The sequence below is a fragment of the Scomber japonicus genome, chromosome 23 (assembly GCF_027409825.1).
Source record: "Scomber japonicus isolate fScoJap1 chromosome 23, fScoJap1.pri, whole genome shotgun sequence".
NCBI lineage: Eukaryota > Metazoa > Chordata > Actinopteri > Scombriformes > Scombridae > Scomber > Scomber japonicus.
This window is the reverse complement of record NC_070600.1, coordinates 19,597,186-19,625,069: the sequence shown is the minus strand read 5'-3', so window position 1 is coordinate 19,625,069 and position 27,884 is coordinate 19,597,186. Positions and strand designations below refer to the sequence as shown.

The window sequence follows — 27,884 nt, the reverse complement described above, 5'->3', positions numbered from 1 at the left end:
TAAAAGGCAAGCATAACCAAAGGGCTTTTATATTGACATAGCTCCTCGTAGGCTCCTTCTCAGCTCTGAAGGCTTACCTTATTAACATCACAGGAGCCGTAGCGCACAGGATGGAGAAACGGGACATGAATAATATCTATTGAACCCAGCTGAAGTGATTTTACTTGGAGCGGTCAGCCTTTATTTTGTAAGTATTATTGTTGGAGGGTGAGGACTTCTACTGAAGGACTGAACTTGTCCACAGGGGCACGGCCGTTCCAGCAGAAGCACAACTGAACTTGTGAGCTTCGTGCTCTGTTGTTGTAACCTTTCTCGCTCTTTCTGATAATCTGTCTCTCCCTTTTCCCGACTTCTCCTTTATCTCTGCAACAGCCAGTGTATGCAGAAAAGAGATCCTGAAGAGTTGCATTATTTTTCACCAAATGCACTAATATGGACAGTGCATGCTCTGCAAATATGCAGCTCCACCACAACCTAGCACTTCTGGGCTCTATCAACTTCCTTGGCACTTACTGAGAGGATCCAACGAACTCTGAGCTGTGGTGAAGGTCTTTATCTGGTAACTCTGACATTCATTTTTCCCTAGTCTAAATTTCTACGAAATCATTACCATAATTCTCTAACAAAGAACATTAGCAAAAAAGCCAAGAGTCAAATAATCTTATGAGGACCAGATGTGATTCGGTGGTATCCATGAACATTATGTACCAAATCTTTATGTTTACTCAATGAAGTTTCCACAACACAGCTTGTCAAATTTTCAATGGATGCCAGTAAAGTTTACTGAACTACTGACTGAGCTGTCACTGATTTACAGTTGGTCTTGTTTGTAAGCAGTCGTAATTACCTCCAGGTCCTACTGGGGCTCCATGCATGTTTTAAATTTTCAACTTGAGGAAGCTGCAGAGTAGTTTTTTCATCAGCTCTGTAAGCTGCTTGCATCACCTGTCAGTTGCTGGTGCTGTATTTCAGTCACACCGCCTACATCTTTCTGCGTAAAGAGACCTCAGAAGTCAGGGCCCTATGACATCAGTAGCAGCATTGTTTTATAATCCTCCGGGGGCCAACACAATATTTCCTCGTCCTGTATTAACACACTGCCTTTCATCACCGACACTCTTCTTCTAATAAAGAAAGAAAAAAGAAAAAAGAAAAAGTCAGAAAAACAAACACAGTGTGTGTCGCAGCAGAGAGGATGCGCTAGTTCCAGGGAAATGTGATGCCCCGATGCTCCACGCATGAGTGTGTGTGTGTATCCCTGTGTTTGTGCTGCAGGGACTCGAGTTGTGCCAGAGGCCGGCGTGCTGCATTCAGCAGAGATGCGGGTGCAAATGGGGGGACCGCATTTGGGCAGGATTCTTTGGTTGCCCAGAGAACAGACCATGGTTTCCTGGAACAATGCAGCTGATGAGAGTCTCTCCAAGGAAAATAAGGCTCTGACATCATGGGTTCTTAAAGCACACAGCTGAGCCAACACTCTCTCCTGCTATAATCAAGCCTCAGTGAATTTCCACTGTCGACTGAAATTGAGAAAGAGGGAGAATCTCCTCCAATGGTTTAGACACTTTTTTTCACATTCTTTAATCTAACTCCTAATATTCCCATTGTAGCGTGAGGCTCAACAGTGCACTTGCTGGACCCTTGTGCCTCTATTTCCTTTTACATCTGGCCTTGGATCACGATAACAATAAAAATGTGACACCAGACTACTTGTAAATTTGTCATGATCAACTCATCATTGGCCAGGAATGGATCTTTTGCGGTATTATATGAAAATATTCAGGATTAGAGGCAAAGGTTAAACCCAGAAAAGTGAAATCCTGTGTGTCCTATTGGGGGAAAAAATGAATGGTTGAAGACTGATGAAGCCTTACAACCACTTTTCCTGTAAAACAACCAGTAGAATAAGTAGTAAAATTGGTGAGAGTAGTAAAACAGACCACAAGGTCATTCAAAAGACAATTGTGTGCTTAAGATGAGGAGTTGAAGAGTGTGGAGAGATTGTATTTCAGGGCTTAGTCCAAAATGTGTGTCCTTAGATGCACTGAATCCTGAGTACACGCAGATCAATGGGAACGGATTGAGTTCTTTCCAGAACCATCCTGGTTCTTGAGGTTATTCAAACATCTTTGTGTTCCACTCTCTTAGTCACCATGAAATCCAAAATTAGCACATGTTAGAGGATAAACAGAGCGTTTTTAAGATATCCTGAGCTTTGCATTTTGTAATAATTACAACAGGATGATACTGTATATCCGTATCTTGGCTTATTTGTTATGGCTTGGTTACCTGCCACTGCCCAAGCCTCTCTGCACACAATTTCTCTCTGATTTATTTGAACTCTAAATCTTGCAAGCTTGCAGACTGCAATTGGACCATTAGGGTGAGATAATTGATTCTGTATTAGTCATTGAGAGGGATGAAATAACATCCAGCATGGCCGGGAAGATTGAGACCTTGCCAACCTCCCTGCTGCTACACATTTTGATCTCTGCCATCTGCTGAGCGCCAGCCAGAGCACCCGCCAATTCATCAGGGTTTGATTGTTGCCCTATATACATCCGTTTTAAAAAGTGCTGACAGTGAGTGAGAGCTCGGCGCTGTCACTGCGAGCATCCTCCAAAGAGCTGAACACGCAGCTCTGGCCTCAGGGAGCACCACGCCCCGCTCTGTTTGCTTTGGCAGACCCTGCCACCTCTTAGGAAGTATCACTTTGTCATTCAGCACACACACAGTACACTGAGTTTCATCCTGCACGGTGCACAAAGCCTCAGCTTGAGTTACGGCTTCATCTATAGCCGAAATGCCTTAAAAGATTTGCACATTCTTAAGTGAGAGACAAACCTCTGCTTTGTATTTATCTGCTGTTTATGTGTCTCAATCCACAGGGTTCCTCATAAAAGCCTTATATAGTTTACTAGTGTGATCTTGCGTAATAGGGAGAGTAATGTCTTTACAGGATGATGTTTCCCCAGAGGGGTTACAAGTGTATGTGCACACTGCGTGAAAGAACTCGCCAGCCATTTCTGTGATGTTGACAAGTGGTTTATTCAGCAGGAATGGTGAACAATTTGTCAGTATTTTTTTTTCTACAGAAGGCAATCGAGCACCATAAATAACAGCGCTGTAATCAAACAGTTTATTGGACAGTGAGCTTCCGCAAATTACATTTTCTTATTCAACACCTCACAGAGTCATGTATTTCTCATGAACTTCCACATTTTATGTTTTATTTCATTTAAGTGACAAACAGATATGTTTTGAATGATTCTTAGTCAGATGATCATGTTGGCTGTTGAAGGTTTCTTCATTGCAAATTCACCAGATACACTATGGGACTTTTGTTGAGCTCACTTAACTATCCATTACACAAGCTGTATTTCAGGTACCAGAGACAGTGTGTGAAGGGCGTATTGTAGCTGCAGTGTAGTTCAGACAGGGACGGCATGAGTCTTTAATGATCTGGTCATAGTTCATGACACAACAATGCTGAGTGAGGCTTTGTTCTCATCAAAAAGTCTTTGGTTTGTACTGTATATCTGAAGAACTGGAAGGAGCAGAGATGTTAGCTCTTTGTTCACTTCCACCGCCAGGTCGACTGATAAAGAGAATTTGTAAGGAACAGACACCAAAGCACAAACTCAAATTCCCATTTGGAGAATTTTGATCATTCAAGATAAAAACACACTTTTAAATTACTTGGTGAAAAGATTTAATTCAGAGAGCTGCTAACAAATGTTTTGGACGAAATAAATTAAAAATCCTAGCTTATTCTTAAAGCGAGACTACGTAACACAATCGTCGTGTTACAAACGAAAAGTTGAATTCATGTGTGATAACCACACCCTTGCTTACTTCAATACACTCAATGTTTTTTTCTGCTCCAGCCTCGTTTGGTCTGGTATGACGAGTAGCTTACGCAAGCTAATGTGAGCGAACTTAAAGCAACAGTTCATCATTTTGGGAAATATGTAAAATGAGAACATCCATACTGCTTTCACCTATCTGATAAATATATGGTTACAGCCAGCAGCGGCTTAGCTTAGCATGAAGACTGGAAGCAGGGAGTAAAAAGTGTAAAAAATACATGTTTTGCTCTGTCTTTCCCGTCTTTATGCTGAGCAAAGCTAACAGACTGCTGGCGCCAGCTGACAGATGTGAGAGTGGTATTGATCTTCTCATCAAACTCTTGGCAATAAAGAAAAGAAACATGTTTTCCAAAATGTCAAACTATTCCTTTAAGCTAGGTATTAATTAAATTTACTCCTGTTGCACAACATTTTACAACAAAGTCTTTAAAGTAACTGACTCGAGAAAATCTTGGGAAATGAAGGCAAAGTCAATGTGCCTTGATCGTCCTGTAATTACCACTTGTGGCCACAGTGGCTGATGTTTGGCAAAGGTTATGTAGTCTCGCTTTAAGTGTTGTTTAATAGTCAATACCTTGGCTTCCAGTGAGATGCATGTACACACACATCCCAGGACAGACAAAAGCACACAATGACTTTTAACACTCTCAATACAATTGGAAGAATCACAGTTCACAGTACTTTTGTCAAGTTATTTGGCATAAGGGATCTATATTGAGAAAATAATTTAAAAACAGTAGAAAAAATAGCATTTTGCCTTCTTGGGACCACAACATGGTATTTTCTTTTTCTTTTTTTTTCTCCATGCATTCACAATTTCACACAGATACATTTACTCGCTTACACTACTACCTTATTGAAACAGCTTACAAATAAAAACACTATTAAAATGGTGGCCACAAGGCTGTGCAAAAGGGAAGACCTCCAATGTAAGCCCTGCCATATGTCTGTCTTAGCCATCTCTTGCAAGTAACAAACTACAAAATAGCACCATTATACAGTGGATAGGATTCTTAATAGAGTTTTGTTATATGAAACCATCATGTACAATGAATGATAGTAATGCATAGGTTAACATAAATGGGAGTACTGTTTGATTATACACAGGCAGAGGAGGCAGAGCCAGAGATGAGATGTCTTGGGCAGTTTGTGTGATAAAATGACAGTAAATCCGCATGGAGGCTTGAATAAACAGTCAGTCCTCATGCAAGGACTTCTCAGAACTGGCTTTTCATGGAGCTTTTGTGTGTGTGTGTGTGTGTGTGTGTGTGTGTGTGTGTGTGTGTGTGTGTGTGTTTGTGTGTCTTTGTTTGTGTTTGTGTTTGACCCTTGCTCAGTTACACAACTCTCATTTAAACTGTGAGTGCTTTGTGTCTGTGTTTGTGTCTGTGTGTTTGTGTACTGTTAAAATGTGTGCCTAACTCACATCTCGGGAGTACTTGTCATTTTGGTGTGCAATATTTACCAAATCGTTTAGTCTACGTGTTCCTTCGGTGGACTTTGCCACGTATGCCGTGGAGCCAAGATGTCAGGTCTAAGCAACAACTGAAATCGCCAAATTCATGGCCTCCCCATTAACTAACAACACATCGCAGGCCAAGATCAATCAATCATTAAACTTCCCCATGTGGCTATTGTTAGAGCTCCTCTGTCTTTTGCTTTAGTGCTTTAGTAATTAAAGACATTTTAACTCAGAATAACCGCAATAAAAAAAATGATTGTTTTTTTGTTTTTTTAGAGCGCCCGTTGACTTGCTGTGACTAAAGTTGAATGACTTGCGCTTAACCTTGAACACAGGCCTTGACTCAAATGTTGATTACCAGTAGCTGGATTGTTGACAAAAATCAAATTTGGCCACAGTGGTGACACGCGAAAAGGATGCAGACAACATACCTTTCGCCTCATTGTCGCTCTTTGACTTATTTCACTAATGCCAAATGCCCTTTGAATCCATTGAATGACCCATTTCTGACAACCAAACAAGCACCGCTACCTGGCCAAAAAACTTGAATTGAGTTTTACTTCTGCTTAATTTATTCCTCAGTCTTATTTTTCTAGGACTGTATTTTCCATCTTCTTGCAAATCTCCTCTAATGGTGCTTGATCTGTTGTTATAGATGTGTTTGGATTGTAGATTTCGGACCTCAGGTTCTCAACACTTCCTGAGGCTTAGGAGGGATTTGGGCAACCCTTCTAGGGACTCCAATTAGACAGAAGAGCCCTGACTTAATATGAGATACTGAGAAGTAGGATTTGACTTGGGCTCAAGGTAAAATAACTACAACAACTGTGTGTGTTTAATGTCTGATGATGAACCACCTGGTCTTTGTCTTTAAATCAAACCTTGGGTTTACTTTTCTTTCTTTTTTTTTTAGAATATCCTCGGTAATGCATGGTGCATAAAAACAGCTGTAGTTTTTGAAAAACCAAACTCTGAAGGTAAAATAATCAGATTTTAACTGGGATTGTAACTGTTATATGTGACCGGTGACCTGTCTTACCAAAGGAGTAAATGAATCCACTCTCTCAGAGTAAAAGGATTTACCTCCGCAAAGTTCAGGGGACAGGATGGACCACTGATTCTCATACACAGCCTTCAGCTTTCGGTATGGCTGAAGCCCAGATCCGTTCCCACCTCTCCTGGAGCCAGGGGACGCTGCAGCTCACACATGGAGGTATAATAAGCTCTTGTTCGTGTTTCAGCAGCTAAACTAGTCTGTTACATTGCATTAACAAAGAATTCCTCCCGATATGGAATGGTGCAGTGTATAAAATAATCACAAGATCCCCCATCAAACCCTTAAACACCACTTAGCTCTCAGGTTTCAATCATTTTGAAGAGCTTTTCGGACCATTGATAGCATCCTCTTTGTTTTGGTTTACAGTGAACCATTCCACAGGGGTACCAGGTAAGGCCACTCCCTTCTCTCTTCCAATGTCGGTGGGCATTTGTCCATTCGCTCCTTCCCTACATTCTGTAATTTCTGCCCCCCGCGCTGCCTCGACTTGAGTTTTTCTGATGTACTTCCTGCAAAGAAACAGAAACACATTTAGACTTAAAACAGAGATAGCTACAGGATAAAAAGAGCAAGTTTTTGTTTCTGTTGCAACAACGTCCCCTACATTGGTGTTTAATAGTCATGAATTTTTGGTTCTGACTAACGATGTTGGTACTGTATTGGTGCAATGTATGTGCACTACAAGTAGTTTATACTTTTACATAAACTCCAACAGACACGCCGGTCCCCAGCTGGGTATTGATGTCGATTAATCCCATCTGTAATTTTAGCACTGCCTACACTTATCTGTGTTATGATTTGAATAACTTGATAACGTAATGAGTGTTGTGGCTACAAGGCTACACGTTACTGTGAGTTTTAACTGTCTGGTCATTTGCAGTCACCATATCTGAACCCATAAAACCCAGTCCTTTGTATAATGTGGGAACACTGAGTGCGCAGGAGCTGCCAATGACTCAGCGGGTGTTGAAATAACATGAACAAAAAGTAACGTTTAGTCAGGAATCAGCAAGCTATGCCAACTAGCTTTCCACTTTCCAAGTCAAATACAAACTTAACAGCACGATGGGTTTCTCCCAAATATTCAGTGTCGTAACGGGACAGATTTTAAGTAGCTAACAGTACATGACCAACGCTGTGTGTGCTTGTTGAAAAAGGGGGAAAAAAAACATCTTGTATCAACGTTTGAAGGGCTACGACGAGCTCCAGTCGGTAGTGCACTGCAGAATTTAATCCGAGTTTCCTAGCTACTCCTAGTCTCAAATGTCAGTCAACTGTTGCTAAGTGAACCACCTTGAACTTTAGATGCTATTTCCACAAATGTGTGCAAAAATAGTTTTAAAAATGATGCACAAAAGCTGCAGTATCACTGTATCTATATTTCCTGAATTCAACTTTCCATTGGAATTAAAGAGAAAACTTGAGGATGTGTCACTCTGAGCAGGAATACCATCGTTTACAAGACACTGACAAGATAATAGACTAAACAGGAAATGCAAGCTTGATCATATCTGGACCTTGCATGCGTCACCCTGTTATGGTGAGATGCCAGAATTTCAGCACATAATGTACAGTAGCAGAGTGGAGATTCTGCCTGGGGAGCGGGAGTACCACCGGGTCTACCACAAAAACCACTTAGTTCCTTCTCTTGCTAATGGTTTTCTTTTTTGAGAGAAGGATAAAAAACACAAGGTTGGATCTTAAAAGGATCACACTCTCCCGCAGGTTGGCAACTCGAGGATGAAGCAGAGTCTGCATTTAGACCTCACACTTTTTTTTCGTTGGTCAAGAGATGATGATTTCAGAACTGATGAATAAGAATTAATCTCTCTCTTGTTTCAATTAAGTTTGCTCTGCTTTTGAAACTTTACAGTGGAGATGGTTGATAGAAGATTAAATCAATTAATAATAAAACAATAAAAAATTAAATGAGATAAGAAGTATTCATTTGCAGGCATACCTTGAAGGCTGAATGACTATGTCCAGGTAAAGGTCTCTGTGGAAGGAAAATGAAGCCACTTAAGTTGAATGGATTAATTTCTCCAGATATACAAACTGTGTACTATTGCACCTATAGAGTCCTTAAACAAATAGACTGACATTTTGGGAAAATGCTCATTTACTAATTAACACATTATATCTTGTTTGTTTAATCTGTACAAAAACCACAGTGACTTCCTGGAGTCACTGCTGGTTGCCTGGTAACCTCTTGCCGATGACAAGTAAACAGGTAAATAAACAAGATAATTAGTGAGCTGCAGAGGTACTGGTTGATTGATTTTGCTATTCTTGACAAAGCCAGGTTAGCTGTTGCCAGTCTACCCAACTGCTGTAGCTTCATATTGAACAGGCACATATCAGAGAGGTAGTTATAGTCTCATCTAACTCTCTGCAAGAAAAGCGAATGAGCATATTTCCCAACATATCTAACATTCTTGGATTATTACATGTGCATGCTCTGACATAACTACCAAACCATCAATCCTATCCTTTTTTTTTGGTCCACATTTCCAGATTGTTTTTAAATTAAGTGTATCTGTTTGGTGCTGTGCTCACCTTCTTGTTTTTTGTCTTGTCTGGCTGCTGTGCTGTCCTACGCTCTGTGCCTTTGTCCGCTTTGTGCCCTGCATTACTAACCTTAGGTGCTCTCGGCATGTCTGTGTGCCGCTGTGCACGCACAGAGCGAGCTGCCTTGCTAGTCTTGGCAGGTGCACAGTACATCTCCAGGCGTCGCAGCTCACAGCTTTGGAAGCAGCACTCGTCCACAATGCCACGGGACCGCCGTGCGTTCGGGCCATAGCCTGGTTTACCTGTTTGAGAAGAACAGCAGGAGTTTGTCAAACAAACAGTATTTAAGAGCTGGACAGATTTTAGAAGTTGAACGTTGGCTAAACCCTCTTCCCAAAACAGGGATTATTGAGTTATAGTTAAGCAACCATGACTAAGATGAGGCAGACCTGTCAAGCTTTGGATTCCTCCACATTTTAAAGTGTTGAGCATGAGGCGATAGTAACACAGATACAGTGTACACAAAGAGTTTAGAGAGGTTTTTTTTTTTACCCTTTTCAAAAAACAAAAATACAAGAGAAAAAGTGGAGGGAATTTGATTGTCTGCTTTACTGCAAACAGCATATGTTCAACTAGACTCACAGGTCAGTCTCTACATGCTTCACTCATAGAGACTGAGGACAAGTGTCATTATTAAAACCGGGTGGAAACAATTAGAGAGCATTGCAAAACCAATTCAAAGTCTTTAGGGCAGACCTTCACATTGGGGCTGGGGCATGGAGAATTGGGGTGATCATAATTTCCAGTAAGGTGTGTTCTTGATGAAATGTAAGAAGTTTATTAGACGCCATTCTCAGCACTGTTCAATCAACTACCATGCATTTAGAAATCCCCAGACTTCGGTAGACGCAGATCTTCGATTGTCTTGTATCGCAAGACTAATGTTCAGCCAACTACAGTAGCTTGTTTTCTACAGTAGTAACCCAGTACTACTTTGAACACACACACTACATTAGTTTGTGGGGTTACAGGTTGTGTAAAAAGAAACTGTGTTCAAGACTAGCACCAATGCTGTGTAATATTTCCCCACTGTACTGATGGCGGTTTTGGATGCTACTATCAGAATTTAGGCTAGCAGCTCTCTTAGACTTCATCCTAATCTCTAACATTAAAAGTGAACCATACTGTTTGAAAATACAAACAATAACAGGTAAATCTAATCTCTATTTGTCCGTAAACTAATCAGCTGAACAGGGTTATTGGTTGTAATCCAATGACAAAATCAGCCACAGACGACATTTTCTACTTGGAGTTAATGCTAGCTTAGTTAACTTGTCAATAAAAGCTGCAAGCAACATTTCTCAGTTCAGATATTACAAACCCACTGATTTAAATTAAGGACCCTTTATTTTGAGAATTACAAGAATTTTGACTATTAAATATTTGTAGCAGTTGAATTACATATTTATACTGCACAAAAAAAGGAAGGTTTGACAGGCGTAGCAACAATAACTCACGGGGTCGGATACCTCAACATCTATGAGTTAGATTTTTTTTCCTCTCTGAGGCTTTACTGTTTCCAGAATCAATCAAAAAAACTAGTGGGCTAGTGGCCCAGACACTACACCTGTAATAACGCTGTGATAATGGCCAGATCATGGGTCTTATTCCTCTGATAAATGAACAGCCTAAATTACATGGATTTCTTCCGTTCAAAATTTACAGTGTATCACATTGCACACCGTCAACCCTTTATGGCAGCTGTTTCCCCCGTAAAAAAAGGGGTGTCACAGTCACCCAAATGTTCAAAATATCACGCACAGTCATTTTGGTATTTTTTACACAGAGGCCCCTCCAGCGAGGCTAAACCACAAGCCCCCTGAGCCCGATCAACCATAGAAAAGGCCAGGGAGGCTTTGAGGCCGCACCCCCATTGGCTATACCTCACTTTTCATTCACATTTTCATTTGGCAAAAGCCTGAGCACCACTCAGAGAGAGAAAATGGATGCTGAAGATGGATGAACAATGCACCTTCCATGCTTAAGAAACAACAGTAATGTAAACAGAAGAAGTGAAAGTGTTCTTGTCATAGTCTCTATTAAATCGATAAAAAACTATTTCAAGGTGTGACACATCTTTTTGACTCAGTGACCACATCAAGTTACCATGACGTCAATACTCACTTCCTTTTTCAAATCCCTTACCCCCCAAAACCCACCCTCTTTTGGTGGCCTTTAGAAAAACTCTGACTCTCCATTTACAATTCCCTGCTCACCTTGAGTAATATAGCCCTGATGGGCTTTTCCCTGTTACCAAATGAAATAATAATAATTTAATATGGCATTTACAAGGAGGAAATGCCTTTCCCTCTCAGAGTTAATAGCTCTTGGCTCAGAGGCCTGCCAGTGCTGACAAAGTACATTAACTTCTGCTCTCTGTCTACCTTGTCCTGACAATGTTGTTTTGGACAGAGAGCAGCTTTCATTGAGAAACAGAAGCATCTTTCTCCTTAGACCCCCAGACCACAAAGCAGGGTGGACGCAAATGGAGGTGTGAATGAGTGGGAGGACAAGGGGAGACGATAGGAAGGCTTTCATGTTGCACATAAGGTAGAATGATGCTAAAAATACACCGTGCACCTGCATTATTTAGGGAACAGAGGAACTGGCTTTACCCAGATCTCAAACTTCCAAACTCAAGTGTTGAACTAAACATGCAGACGACAAAAAAGATCATAGTTTAGCTTTTGAAATATGCATTTTTTTATTAATTTGAAATGCTAATTTATTTACCTTTTATGGCCAGGTATTTCACTGTGTTTTTGTAAAGCATTCTTTTCATCTGAACAAACAAAACCAGCAATGTCTCCCCTGTGGTGTGCATCAGTGGGACCAGCACTGGCTGTTATATTAACACCTGATGTCAAGAAATTTAGAAAGAGAGAAATATGACATTGAGCCCTGGCTAGTGATTATATAATGGCTGCTGAAAGCCAAATATGGGGCCGTGTCTCCTTGCCTGGCCTGTTTTTCAATCCCTCCCAATAAAGCCTTACAAATTAACATCCGTTATTATTCTGAAAATAGCTTGCAACCCTGCTGCACAAACAGCTGGAAGGGAGAGAAAAATCAGCTGGCACCAGTTCTAACATGTAGGATAATCAGCTCGGGCAGGTTGGGGAAAAACATGCATGTAATAATCACGTCTAAAAGCCTTGGAAGGTTTTAAATGCTTCAATTCCATGGATAACTGCTGTAATCCCTCATAAACAAAGAGATGTTTTCTGTGACTGTTGTTAAACCAGGCCTGCCAACTCTCACGCATTGAGTGTAAGAGTCACGCAACTGATACAGCTCTCACGCCACACATGCCTTTTCTCGTGGTCATTTTTCGACTGCGCTTCCACCAATATAAAATTTGTGACTTTAAGCGAAGGAATAGGGTTTTTTCGAGTTCAGACAGCTGAGCGTAACAAGGTTAAGGCAGCACTTTTCATGGATTGTCTGTGAACTCTATGAAAATCTGTTTGAACGAATAGCGTGCAATAAAAAATTATTGTAGTGTGTGTTGCAGTGGAGCAGCTAAGCAGCTAACCCGCTCAGCATGAGTGGAGGACGGCTGGAGAGACTGCAGTGTTAGCATTATTCAAACAGGGCAGCTCACAAGGTCTACGTTACAGTTATACTAACATTAGCCAACGATTGGTCAATATTAAGCTGGAAGGCACCAAATACTTAGCTGCAAATATTTAGTTGATATTGGATTGAATATTTGTAACAAAAATCAGTTCATTCTTAGTTTGGCTACTGGCAATAAGAAAAATATAGAGAATCGCTAGCAATAGCCTTAAATCTTCTCGCCTGTATCCAAATACAACAATGAATCCTCTTGTCCATGAATCTTTGTGTGTCTGCCGTTGTTATTGAAAACACATTAATAAATTATACTGTTGCCCCAAAGACTAATAATTAATTTCAGTCAGTTTTTAGTTCGTGGAAACACTGACCAACGGACTGATAAGTAAAATATCATTGTTTTACAGTCAAAGGAGTTCCACTGTAATGAAGAGCTGAAAATGTAAAATAGCATATTAAACAAGTATGAAATGGGCAATCAGAAAGAAAGGCAAGCATAGAGGGACAGGGCACAGGATATGTAAGTTAATACTTTTAAAATAGTTATTAATCTTCTGTTTTTGTTGTTTGAAGTTACCTTCTAGATCAAATATTAAGCATTATAAGCTGCGGGTTCAGCCTACACCCTTTTTTCAGACTGCAGAAAAAACCCTTGGTTGGGTTATTGTGTTGTTTTGAGGTACTCTAAGTATCTGTATCTTTTTTCATGTGTTTATGAATGTATAAAGTATGAATTTATATATGCAGACCAGAAAATAAATTCTATTAAAACCTCCAAATCAGAGAGTTTCCTTGTAATGTAGATGCCACCACGCTGTGCATGTGTTACATATCCTGACCTCTTGACTTTGCTCTGAAGTTGTTTGACATATTTACCATGCACAATGTGATAAGTCAAGAGGTTGTGATATGTAGAACAACAAGCTGTATGTACTGTATTTGACTGGGCAATGCAGCACCTTGCCGGATGATGTTGTTTTTTTGCGGGAGCTCTCTGCTTTGGGACCCCCACTATGCCAACACAGGGTCTCATTGAAATGCATGAGGGGGCTGTGTGGCTGTAGTCTGTTCAGACATTGCTTTAGACTGCAGGAGTGGTTTGAAGAGACATTTTGATATATTCTGACATGTTTTTGCCATCTGACTCCATTTCAACTGTCATGGATTCAAGCTCATCCTCCACCAATGAACAGGTTATAAAATTTCAGAAGCACATGAGGGTTTGATACTAAAAAAAGAGTATTCCTTTGGAGTGCAGTATTCCTTTGAATGATTTACATTACATGTCAATCTGTCAGCATCCCTCTTAACATGAAACTATGCAGTAGCACTAACTGTCTTCAACGTGTCAGATTTTCAACTTTGTGTTTCATCTGATGCCACTGCACTGCTCCGTCTAACATCTTTGGTTTGGTCTTTGACAGGCGCAACACACATAGTGTTCGTTCCTCTAAGGAGCAGCACTGGGGAGAGATGGCTGGATTACCCCATTCCAGAGTGGCACAGAAAGCATCTGAGTTTTATAGCCTGGTCATGGTCAATAAAAACCAGTGGATTCTTGGAGCCAGTGCAATGCTCTTCCTGCGAAGTGTCAGGCAGTTTACAGCTGGGCAGGGACTATAAGAGCTGCTAAAGTACTGGAAACTACCTCTTTATCACTGGTACCACAAAGAGTTTATGGCATGAGTGAAGTGTTCCTTATATCACTGTGCTGTCACATTGGAATCTTATCTAAATGCATTGGCAATAGACTTAAAAGTGTTCTTCAGAGTGTTATAATAATAGATCAAGGGCATATTTTTTTGGCGATAGTATAAGACATCTTTTGGAAATTACTGAATTTTATTAAAGCGAACATATCCAACAATAGGAAAAGGTTTGTAAATGTACAAACTCAGGTGGTTCTTTAATAAATTGGGTGAAGAGATATATATATAAAATCCTCAAGTAAGATTATGAAAAATGGGTGAAAAAATAAATCAAGGGTTGGTAGACAGGGTTGTCCAATGTCAACCTATCTTTTTTTGTTGGTAACAAAATTTTAGTGACTATATACAGTACAATTCAAAACTTTGGACACACATGTCCTCTTCCCTTGAATAAGAAAGTGTGTTCACTTTTGACTGGTACTGTATATAGCTCAATGTTAATCTTTTTCTTTTGTACAACTGAGATGCAACAGTTAACAATTTCAACAAATTCTTGCATGTTATAAAGTCCTATTTGGCAGGTGCGTTGGATCAAAAACTTGACTTTAACTGTCTCTTTATTAACAAAGTCTTGGTCTTAATAAAAGGTAAAATTGAGGGTTGAAGGTTGATAAATTAAGTAAACATCATGAAGAGTGTGCTACATTTCCTGGTCCCTATACAACTGTCATGTGGAATGAAAGATTATGTATGAGACAACCTCACTTTAAGAAATAATGCAGCAGACAGGTTCATCATATCCACAATAAATCTTGTTGATCTTTGCACTAATGCAACTAGATATATCCTGTTCCTTTCTTTGTAGCAGTCCTAAATTATGTGATTGGATTAAACTGAGTTTCAAAGGAAAAGTACTTTTTAGTCCTGAAGTGCCCTCAAATCCCTCATGTCTCAACTTCACCTAATGTACAGGTCTAAATCTGGAGGACGCCTGTCTGTCCTTTTCATGAGATGCCTCTTTGTTCCGCTGAGCAGTAATTCACAGAAGGGTCAGAGATTTTTAGTTCAGGTCTTAATGGGAAAACGACACCTTTTCACAGTGATGGGGAGGACACAGGAGGTCTTTCTTCAGATCTTAGTGGCTTTCGCTGTGCACTCAGGTCCACTGTAAAACTAGGGAGGGAGGAGGAGGGGGGTGTCCTGATCATCCTGTAATCCACATAATCCCCTGCTGCTGAGGGACGAGGCCAAGTTATGTGTGTGTGTGAGTGTGTGCATGTGTCCGTGCATGCATGTGACGTGCTGTTTACACATTCTACCTCTCTCCACAGCTCCAGTAGCTTTGAATAAAATTGACAGGGACAAACACTGAAGAGGAAGTCTCATCAATGGCTGCTAAAAACAATTTCCACCTTCCTCAATTCACATGTCATTAGTACAAGCCAAAACAACACCTTAAAAAAATACCACATTTCACATTTGGCTGCTCTCTTTTTATTAGAACTTCATGTACCAGCAGTTAGCTCTTGGCAAGAAAAGATGGATTATTCCCTCTTGTCGTAATTCCTGAGAGTGTGTGCATCATTCATTAGCCAGAAATAAACAGTAAGATTAAAGATCTCACACTCACTCTAGAACAAATGTGAACATTTCAGCATGAACTTAAAGTGACTAAGGACAGAGAGCTACTTAGCACTTACATTTTAGCCAGAAAAACTCCCATAACAGATCTGATTCATGGAATGAACATCCCAGTCAAATCACCCCACGTTCCTGCCTGCTAAAGCATTGCAAAGACAACTGAGGATTTCTAGGTCAGGCTAATTGGAAAAACTGACTACAGTTGTGGATTTTTTTTTTCTGTTTCTGTGACCGCAGTTTGTTTCATTACCTAAAAAAAAAGAATTTCCACCAACTAGTATTTAGCATTTCTGTCAGGGTAGGAAATCTGTAGTCTTCAAAATGCAAGTTTAGGCTACTTAACCGGTGTCATGCGTAAGGTGGATTGGCAAAAGCCCTCTCACCGCAGAAAGCCCACTGTCGTTGCAGCACTGTCTCTGGACACATTATCAATCTTAGGGCTGCCAAGTTCAACACAGCCAGATTGGAGGGGAAGAGTTCAGGGAAGGGAGCATGCCTCCTTTGGCCAAACTGTTACGCTGCCGGGTCCTATAGACGACTGAACCCAAATGGATTCTCCAGATATTTCACTCAAACAGCCACTGGTACATGTGGCAACCGAACAAGAAGAGAGGGGGAAAGGAATGACAGTGAGAATATGAGAGAGCGAGAGAAACCAAGGAAGACAGGGAGAAGCATATTTTCCGAGGCACAGCACCCTGCTGCTCAAACCTCATCGTCTCTTCAGAAAAAGGATGGAGTGTTCGTGAAATACACCTCTTTTTCAACACAGGAAAATGTGGCATTGATAGATGGATGCTGTGCAGTTCAGTGACTGCTCAGTGTAAGGTAATGCGGGAAAGACAAATACATTCCCTGTACCACAAAAAGGTCTGTTCCTGTTTAAGACGTGTATCCTGCATGAGGATTCATGAGTTACATTGGCCTCCGTTCAAGCCTTTCTCATGACATGAATATGGACAGTTGTGCTGTACTTCTATAGCCTTTGAGAAATATTTATAAAGCTGTAGTAAAAATATGCTATCAGTAGCCAATACTTCATCGCACTCTCACATCATCCAATCTCTGGACACCCTCATACCTTGTCAAAATCTCAAACATTTCATCGACTTTTAGCTACATCTGCAGCCACTTCTTGGGATGGCTTTGCAAACTTTCAAACTGAGATATGAAACATAACTGTTGGGATCTAGCAGTGAGTTTGAACTTGATGAAAACTGACCAAATATTTTACAGCTATCACCATCTATAAAGAGCATGCCAAAGTTGTATTGGTATTTGAACCTTGCAGTTTACAAGAGAAATATAAAGCGTTTACTAAAATGTAATCTTTGATAGTGTAATCCATAATCTTCCACTGAGCCTGAATGAAGAGAACATGGTCATTTATACAAGAGAAGTGCTGCAGCAGAAGGAATCCAAAGACCAAAAAGTCTAACTGGCAGAAAACTGGCAGTCGAGCTGGCTGTCATGACCACTTCACAGCATGCGGGTGTTGCCAGCAGCATCTGGACCAACAAGACTCGCAGCTTTGCAGCAGCTTGGTGGGTCTCCAACAACTCTCTGGCAAACTCTATACAAAGGGCCCGATACAAAGAATGATGTTGACTGGTCTTGGAAGAGGTGGAGGAATGAGGCAGTTGGATGGTGGGGAGCAGCAGCAAGGTGCATGGTGACCCTACTGCCAGACAGAGTGTTGAAATGAGATGATTCTGCAGAAAATCTGGTTAAGAAATGGTCCAGGTTAAGCAACTGAAAAACTTTGTCAAGGTTACGGTAATGGTTACGGGTTAGACTAAATACTGGTGTGTGACAGGACATAAAATCTGGTATCACACCCTACTTTCCACCTTCCTACATATAGGACACTACTTCCTGCATTGGGCATAACCATCTATATTGGACACAGAATATGATGTTCAGATTGATCCAATATGAACGTAATTTTTGGGCATACTGAGCTGTGCATGGGCTATATGAGAGCATGCAGTTATTGGAGACGAGAGAACTTCCACAAAGGCAGAATGGAGACATCGTCACATCTAATATACCTTATGGACACAATTTTGGAACAACAAGAGGTAGGTATCCCATCTGACCTGGGAATACCTTGCAGATCTGCCAGGACTAGCTGGACAATATGCCTGAAGAGATTGACATGCTATAATGCTTAGTTTGCTGCCACTGCAACCCATACTTGAATAATTGGTGATAAATAGATGGATCTTCGGCTCTTTTGTTAGCATGATTACCTGGTTCTGAAGGGAAAGAGCATTTATTTGGTTCAACCTGAAAAAAGCCTAGCTCTATGTGAAGACAGTCATTGGAACATTTCCCAAGTATTAAAGACTCGTTTGTGACATATTGGAGGGCTGTTAAAATTCTCAGAAACCTGTGCAATGGCCATTTGTTGCTGGAACATATTTGTTGTCTGAAACACCATGGCAGGTGGTCCTGATAAAAGCAATTCACAAAAGGATTGGACTGAGAAATTATTCAGATGAAGATTTCCAAGAATCTTCACTTTTCATAGGAGTGCATCAAGAGCAGTAAAACAGTCACTGCCGACTCAGCTGGACTTGGCCAAGACAATAAAATTACCATGACAGTTTCTTTGGAAAATTGTAACTTGAACAAATGCAAAATTGGTCAATACTTTCCAAATAGTAATGGTTATCCAGTAGTACGATGACAGATGACTTTAAGGTTCCACCAGTTAATATGAATAACACGGCCTCCTGTCAAGTTATTAACATGTTATTATGTTACTAAGAAAGTTGATATTTACAGTAGAATACTGGCAGCAGAGATGCCAGTAATACACTGTAATTATACAATATTAATACAGTTGAACAATTTCACAGTTTATTACAGTAAAATGAAACACAGTATCTTTCGATTTTTGTGATCATTTGAATTTACAGTAAATTCAGGTTACCGGTACTTAAAATTCTCACAGTTTACTGTAGACAGTCGTAGAAATAAAGTATATAATTCTTCAATGCAATTAAATGATGATGAAAATTATGCAAATAATCAATACACAACTTAGAAAGGGCATGAATCAAACAAACTTTTATTTAAAAGGGCAGAGTCAACATGAATTCTGCTGCTGTAACAACAAAACTGTTGGGATGACCCAGAGAAACAAGACAAAGAAATTTTGATTAGCAAACTGTAATTCCTTCCATTTTATTGTTATAAGTGACTTATCTTACCAAATTTGAACTTGACTTCAGCTTAATACCAAGGCAACAATGTATTATCCACTGTCTGTAAAGATATTTCATTGTTAGCAACATTAGGAAAACTAAATAACTCTGAAATGTACAATAACAATGCCTTAATCAATGCAAAGAAGCTGATAATACCTAAGTCTCTTGTGGCTAAATGTGGAAACATCAGTCCATCAAAACAACACACAGAGTGAAATTAGAGAGCTCACTGACCTATACAAGGCCCCATTCAAAGTCAGGGAGGGTTTTCAGTAGTGTGTATTGACTGTGGCAGGCGTCCTCTCAATGATCGGACCTATCTTCTTGGAGACAACCTTGTGGTCAGACGGCCTTTGTTCCTCTCTGTGGATTGATATCAGTGAAGCGTTTGAAATCAGAACAGTTTAAGATCAGAGACTGAATGGAAAACTACTAGGAACACTTTGTAGTCTTAAAGGGGTAGTTTGGGTTTTCTATAAGGTGGTACCAATATCGTAAGGTATTTTGTATAATTCCACTGCTTGATTTTCCTTTCAGACTCTTTTATATCTTGGAACTATTTAATTTGTTGAAAATTGCCACTGTATTAAGATGCTATTGAGCCAGTTCACTTAATACACCTCTATTTAAGCTTATAGGCGGTGAGATATGAGAATTGGCTCCACAGCATAGTAGAGTAATACACTAGTGTAATTTAATGCAGACATTTTCAAGATATAGAAAGATTGGTATAGAGCATCAAGGAGCAGAATTAATCAATATATGTTGTATTCTTCTGAATGGTTCATGGTTCTTTGAGTGTGTGTTGTGGCTTTTAATGTTTTTGTTGCGAGACCCCAATTTCTGCTAAATGCTGTTAATGTTTGTGTCAATACTGCTAAGTAACTAATACCATCTTATAACAAAAATCCAAACTATCCCTTCAAGTGTGTTAATCAAGTTTCAAGAATTGCAATTGTCCAAAGAAAAACGAGTCTTACTTCTGAATGAATTCCAGAGTACAGTCCGCCTCTTCAAGATACTGAAGGTTGAAGATACAGTAGATCGCAAACACAGCAGCAAGCCCTGTCAAAACAGTTGGTGTGATGCCCTCCGATATGACATGGTCAATACTGACTTGCCCTGAAACTTAAAGTAACAACAATATCAGAATGCATCTTACCTTACGTAATCATCTGCAAACTCAAAGAACAATGGCCAATCTGATTAATGAATGAAATGCATACCAAGCTGTATCAGGCAAGGACTTTCAGGTAGAGTGAGGGTTATCTCAACATCAGCTGTGGTGGCAGACTTCTGTAGGGAACAAAGACATCCATATACTGAGTACCATATTATTGATCTTGAGGAGAAAAATTAACAAAAAAGTAAATTAGGAAAAAACAGTTGGTAAGAGTAACCTAGTGGTAAAAGAAGTGGACTTCAGTAGTATCCTCAGTCAACCTTTAAAACACAGGCCGAGAAAGAGAAAATAAACTTACATCTGAAAGAAAGACCGGCTCTCTCCAAAGTCTGCCATAAACAGCTGAACCATACGATGTCCCATTTCATTATCTTCACTATTAGAAAGGAAATCCTTGACATCTTTGTTGGCAGGTTTTTTGAAGTATTCTGTGATGGCTCTCCTACATTCCTCCATACAGAGCTCCAAGCTGTCTCTGAGCAACTCAAAATGAGCATATATGCACATTTCATTGGAAAGAAAAGGCTGTCATCCATACTATCTTCAGTTTCAGGTGGTGGAAGTACATTTATATTACAATGTTGTAGACTCCTTTAGAGTTTTGACCTCTGATCTTTCAGGTCCCTCCTTTCTGTAAATCTTCTCCAGTCTTCGGTGGTTCTACCACAGTCTCATGAGTTTCTTCTGGGGGGAGCTTGACAATAATGCAATGGCTAACAGCTGTGATCAGCTAGCATGAGGCGACATTATGGGAGTCACGATCTCGATTGTAAATCGAATATTAGTCAAAATTACCTCCCGATCTCGACCTTCGAAATCAACGGAGGAATCGAAGATGTAGCCACGCCCCCAATGTCATGTCCCGCAGGCAAGTCAACATTACCTCCTCTAACCTGAACCTGCAGCCAGTCATCATGGCAACCACTGATACAGGAGACACATCGACCAAACTCAAACTGGTTGTCGGTCCCGGGGGGTACGACTGGTCTAATAAGTAGCAACACAGCGCTATCAGGACGCTTTGCTCTCACATGCGCTGCATTGATAGTCATACAAGCACGCAGACACTCTCTAGCGCACACTCTTGCTCACTCATTGCAGATTCCGGGAGATTGTATATAATTTGCAGGCGTCAGGGAGCCGCTATCAATATGCGGGACACTCCCGAAACTTCCGGGAGACTTGGGAAGTCTGCACTAAAGCAATAACTAGCGCAATAGGGGTATTTGTAGCACCAGAGAGCACACTGCAGTTACTGAAGGGTCACTAGATGATTCTTTTGTTTACAGTAAGTTTCCAATTGACTATTGAAACAAGTTATTGTAACATTATATTGCTAATAAATTATTCAGGGCCTGATATCAGGGTATGATACATTGGAAACAACTGATGGAGATTATATCACTCATGATTAGTCTAAAAATGGGATAGGCATCTGTGCTAAAAGGACCCAAAAAAAGGGTTGAGAATCGAATCGAATCAAATTGTGACGTTAAAATATTGAAATAAAATCGAATCAAGGGTTTGGAGAATCGTGACACCCCTAGGTGGCATGCCTGAGAGACTGACAAAGCATTACTCAGTGGTGTAGAAGTTGGAATAACTTGCATCCATTTAAATGCATCCAGGAGTTTTCGGAGCTGAATGACTGGTAAGCAATGACTTCCTGCTGTACATATTTTGAATCTTCTTTTTACTTCAAGTGAGAAATGATTTGACACTGGGTCTTTTCAGAGAGATTTGGCAAGGTCTTGTAGATGACCTCCTTGATTGCCCCACTCAAGCCATCATTCTGAAATAAAGGGAAAGAATGGTTAAAAATTATCATTGGGGTGCCATTGACAGTGTACTCAAGGAAGGTAGTAATCTATCACATTCACTTGATTAACACAACAGTAGCTGTCATCTACAGAGAAAAACAAGTTACATGTGATCAGTGCTCAATCTATTAAGTGGCATTAAATCTGCAAGTATGTGTTTTTTTTCTTCCTAAATCTTAGTAGGTTTACCTCCTTGAATGCATCCTTATATAGGATCAAGCTGAATAATGAGCTCTTTGCCTATATTTCTGCAATCTTAGAACTGATACTGGAGTGTAGTTGCTTATATTGTTCCCACACTGACTCACTTTTGTATTTACCTCAACTGCGGAGGGTACCAGGCCTTTATTGGGGGCAGGCTTGTATTAAAGAGGCCTTTATTCCTTTATTCCTATACAGGTATATTTTCCCATATTTTTACATGTGGCCTCCTTGTTTTCTGATCTGCTACTACTACTCGTAATCCACTTACTCCAATGTGTGGAACAATAATTCTACCTGGAAAAGTTTTGGCAGTACACCACTTAGCTGTAGCATGCGGATAGCATTATATAACAGGCACCAGGAGTTTATCCACCCTTGTTTTTCCCCAGCCTGTTTGTGGGGCTGGCCTTAATATATTCATGTCAAATGGCCCAGAGGAAAAACATGGTGCCAGTCCTTCCTTGCTACTGTATGCTCGCAGAGAAACATGAAATGTCCAAAATACATAGCTACTGGTTGCTGCATGTTCCACATGAATTATTAAAAGCAGCGAAATAATTTAATACTAAAGCAGTATTACAAATGGCCCAAGAATAAAAGCCTGTCCAAGTTTTTGGGTCCGTCTGAGTAATAAAGGCACAATGGTAGAACTGCAACCATGTGAACAAAGTCAATACATAAAAACAAAGGGCAAATGCTAAAATCTAATTAACTTGCCTTATTGTTTTCTTTAATCTAATCTACACAAGTTTCTATCCAATTTTTTCACAGCTGTTGTAATTGTGTGATAGCCATGCATACTTGTATCTAAACATGATGTAGACAGGTCCTGGCAGATATGTAGCCTTCGTTTGCAATAGTAAAGAGTTATCGTAGTTAGGAATCAATAAGCAGGTACCCATTTCTTATCATTCTGGATTTGGTTTAAATTTGGAGTCGGTTTTCGGTTACCAAAGGGAAATTTTAAAAAGCTACACTTTTCAAGAACTGTGCACTCAACTGAATCAAGCAGATTTTCCTTTGCACCATTTTTATGTTTCCTACTCATGTGTGAAGTGAATGTGGATAAAACTTTGAGGCTCCTGTCACACTGTCTATAAGGACAAGCAACTGTTTCCCCTTCTCTGATTTATATTTTCAAATGAGAGTAAAAGGCTCACACATTGCACTGCAGAAGTCAATATGACATGTTAGTTCAACTACACCACACAACGCAGGGCTAACCACACATTTGTCTTTATGTCTGTAAGTGTGACACTTTAAAGTTGAAAAGTTTTGAAAAGTCCGACTGCAATCTGGCAAAACATACTTAAAAATTAAATTAGGTGTATTTTTATGAATTCTCATGTGCCTTACATAAGCCAATATCGTGGCACAGTTATGACCGCAGACCTGACAGGGGAACATTTTTTCTGCCAATGCGGGAGAAAATAAAGTGGCCTACACAATTGCCAGACTTTAACTCCAGATAGTCAATTCCATTTCATCAGCATTCAAATTAGTGTTGACAATGACCAAATGCATAATCAAACATATTATGCACTAGTTGTTAATTAGGCTAAAATATGTGAACAAGAAACCCAGTGTAATTACTGACTGCTTTTCTGTACCCCTGTATCAATCTTTGCACTGACATTTCTAATTATAAACCAAGTCACAATGTTAACCTTGGTTGACTATGAAATCAATAGTGAAAAAAAGTCAATGTTATAATTGTATCTAAACTCAAATACTATACTAAGATGAACCATCTTTCTACTTTAAATTCACTTATCACTATTGTATGTTTAGTTGTTTTTTTTTCATGGCATTTGCAGCTAACAAGGGACAAAAGGTTATTAGCTAACTAGCTAGCAACAACTGCTGCCAATGTTAAAGCTGCAGTGCGGAACGTTTGTCTGCCCCTTGTGGCAGTGAGAGTAAATAGTTGTTACCTGACAATGAGCCAATGACCCTGATGTGCATGGTCTATGGTTGTCCTTCAACTCTTGCAAACCAATCATTGATGGTTGATATAAAAATCATCACCACTGAAGTATAAAACATAGAGGGATTTATCAGGTGGTGATAGGCTTAATCAGCATTGTTTGAACTAATTTGGCAAAGGTGTGAATGAAACAGATGTTCATTTATATGTAATAGTCCCGCACTCCAGCTTTAAGTAAATTCAGATGATCCAAAATAGTTAGCATTTGATAAATCTCTCCAAAATTCATGTAAAACTTTGGTTTGAGCTACTCAAATCTTATTCTCACTGATTTCACACATTTTAAAATCACAATTTTTTAAAATCACACACTCACTAGCTAGACAGTTTGCTGAGCATCAAGTTGATCTCAGAGATTATTTTGGTAATGCTACCTTAAAGAATAAAATACTGACAAGGAAAACAAGATTGTTTTTAATTACCGTCTAATTTGTTGATGCACAACCCCATCGATGCAGATGAAGCAGGACTTCTTGTTGATGTGTAGCATATGTCCTCTAAAGTGCGCCCTCCTCTGGAGAAACTGCTTTGCAAATGAACGTTTCTGTGAAAGTCTCCTCACGAGTTACTAATAGCAAATTATTCCCGAATTTTCTTTCAAATGGTAAATTAACTGGCAAACCTTGGCCAAACTGTTATTTTAGGATTAAAAGACAATGCCAATTTATCGTTAGATGTCTTATCAAGCTCCAGTATTCTCTGTGTCTCACCCAGTACCCAAAAAATATTGCAGTGTAGGTCCACTGTAAAGCATTAGCATACTCTAGAGGGCCTCTGTGCTGTTGCATCATATGGACCAGCCCACAATGCATTGCTAACTGCAGTATGAAACCGCAGTAGACATAAATAAAGTATATTAGTGTTGAAAATTGGCTGTAAATTAACAGCAATTACTTGCAGTGTGCTGCTAATGTACAATCACACTGCTTGTCTCTGACAGAAAGATCATGTTCTGAGTAACACTGGCTGCCGGTGGAACATTGCACCTAACCTCGGTAGCTCCATATATCCTGTGCTGTTCTGGGCTGGGTTGTACACTTAATGGAAAATCAGAGATTTAAATCCTGGATTCTTGGTGGAGGGTTTTCTTTGGGTAGCTTTCCCTTCTCTGGTGGAAAAAAGAAAAAACTTCACTGCAACATTTAGTTTCTACCCCTCCTCTTTCTTAGAGATAGTCAGCCAAATTCCACTTAAAGCCTTTCCCCCATGGGCAATACTGTGATTTGCCACAAATGATAAGTAACTACAAAAATGTAGTTACTTATCACTATTCCATATTTCATTTTAGGTTTTCTTATTCAAAACCTGGGCTTCAGTCCATCAATGAGACTAGCATTAAAACAAATGTGCAGGGGATGAATGTGAACTTCCACAGGAGAAGATGTAGCAGTGGATGAGGAATGAATGAAGGAAGAAAGAGAACATTAATGCAGGGAAAGTCAAGACGAGATGTCAAACTGGCTGCTTTTTTATTTATGAGCCTGCTGGAGGTGGAGAGCTCTGGGACAGATACAGCCAACCTTTATGAATAAATAAAAAGGTGCACTTACTGAAATAAAAGCCTCTCTCTCCACACACAAACTGCAGCGTGTCGACCAGCTCCGCCCCGCACAGGGTTTCTGGCCCCGCCCCTGTTGCCGTCGGAGTCAGGGTGAGGACGCACAGCAGTAGTGAGAGGGTGTGGCTACAGGAGATACAGCACATCGCACTCTGTGCACAGGGAGAGAGGGAGAGCTTTAATATTATCACTGCTGTTAAACACAAAGCATCACCACAGAACCAGTTTCAATAAATCAATACCTTAACCAAGAAAAATCACACTTTTAAAATAACTGCTGTCTTAGTACATAGCCATTGAGCAAACCAGCTGGCACAGATGTTGGCTCAGTGCCTTGCTCAAGGGCACCTCAACTGTGGCAATACTGAACATTTTCGCAGATAGGACTGAAACCAGGGAGCTTAAGGCTCCAACTTCCAGGATTTCCCCTCTGCTAAACAAGAAATACAAGTGGCCGTGGCCACAGATGGTAACTTTACAGGGTTTTGGAGATGTAGAGGAAAATGTATTAAATCCAGGCTTCCACTTGGTGCCAAAGTCAAACAGTCAAACAGGAGGTTGACAAGCTCTGATGCTCCGGGGCGCCTGTGCGCAACGAAGCCGAGCGCGTCCAAATTGAAAACACACTTTTCTTCCTTATCATCCAGCTACTCAGCCCCTGTATGTGTCATAATAAGTCAATAAAGACATATTAATGGATTAAATCACCCAGTTCAAAAATCTATCATCAATGGCCACTTGGCAATAAGGCTTAAGCATGTCCCGTGTGCCATAAACCAGCTGTCAGTGCAGTATTACGCACAGAACTGAGGCAAAAGTGCTTCAAAATTGAAAAAGCAGAATAAAAGATGCAAAAGCACCGGGGATCTTTCCGATCCAAAATGTGAGATGGAAAACGGCTCTCCCGCCAAACCCAGCAGAGGAAGCTGAGTGGGCCAAATATACATAATAAAGAGAATAAACACAGGGCATTACCCATCTACATTACAACCCCAACCGCTGCGCCCGTAAGCATTTCATATTAAGATCTCCTCTCTTAACCCTGCAGCCTCAGGTTAGATATTTAGCACTTAATAATGCAGACTCAGCAGTAATTGCTTTCAAAGTTGCAGAGCTGCATTAGGGCTTTCTGGTGAAAAAGAGCGCAGGACGCACAGAGGCGCTGAGGATGAAAACCCATTCATCCGAGCAGTGAAACTCATGCACGATTCATGTCAACATTCCCAAAAGAAAAAAGTCAGTTAAAGCAGAAATGGACAATCTCTTATTATCCGTGGAGAAAAAAAAATCACAAAGACATGCGGGATAATGACTCCATGAGAGAATAACAAGGATAAAAATTGAATAAATTCACAATTATCATGCATTAAAAAACAGTAAAATATAAATAAGCAATGGACATTCCCTTTTATTGCTTCAGCTTAAGTTAAGGATGCTCTGTCTTGAATAGAGAGCAAGTGAAGAATCAAGGTGATAATCTATAGTGTCAAAGGAAATCAGGTAAGTTACCTTGAAGACATCACATAAATGCCACTGAAAGGAAAGAGCGCTAGACATCCCCACGGGTCTCCGCAAGACAAAACCCGGCGAAAATGAACTTGTTTGAAGTCATTAAAAAACGGGAGAAAGAGGATGAGATGCGGGCAATGTCACATCTCAATATTCCGACTTTGTTCCATTGCGCAGGCTCGTTTTGGAGAAGTGAGATTTAGCGAACAGGAGACGGATTTAGAGAGAAAATCCCTCACATTTACACATTACACACACATTACACAGACATTTTCAACAGGAAACAGCTGGGGCAGCATTTGCCTCCTACTCGTCCTAAGTTATTCATTAAGGATTTTGGGCACATGTTCAAATAACGTCATTTCTCTTTTTTTCTTAGAACTAGATTGAATTTTGATCTCTGTAAGACTTGGTTAGTAGTTCAGATCAAGATAGAAAAAAAAACCGGTCCTGCCCCTCCAGCAGCAGCAGCAGCAGCAGCTCACACTCTGTTTTATGCGCTGAAATCTCATGAAGGCGAAGTTAAAGACAAGCTGGAGGTTATGATATGACTGTTGGTTGTTGTGCGTAATTTGGCACCGAGTAA

The 27,884-nt window shown here is 40.1% G+C and overlaps 1 protein-coding gene and 1 long non-coding RNA gene across 2 annotated transcripts; both read right to left on the bottom strand.

The window, feature by feature from the left end:
* Positions 1-3,023: 3,023 nt before the first annotated feature.
* Positions 3,024-27,576, bottom strand: igf1 (insulin-like growth factor 1). The gene is made up of 5 exons (XM_053314063.1): positions 27,299-27,576; positions 25,782-25,941; positions 8,945-9,198; positions 8,349-8,384; positions 3,024-6,897 (listed from the first exon to the last, which is right to left on the bottom strand). The coding sequence occupies exons 1-5, from the start codon at positions 27,344-27,346 to the stop codon at positions 6,838-6,840; spliced, it is 558 nt and encodes a 185-aa protein (XP_053170038.1). The 5' UTR covers positions 27,347-27,576; the 3' UTR covers positions 3,024-6,837.
* Positions 19,058-21,514, bottom strand: LOC128353375 (uncharacterized). The gene is made up of 5 exons (XR_008320862.1): positions 20,519-21,514; positions 20,264-20,333; positions 20,018-20,165; positions 19,272-19,400; positions 19,058-19,095 (listed from the first exon to the last, which is right to left on the bottom strand). It is a non-coding gene; the product is annotated as an uncharacterized LOC128353375 (long non-coding RNA).
* Positions 27,577-27,884: the final 308 nt, after the last annotated feature.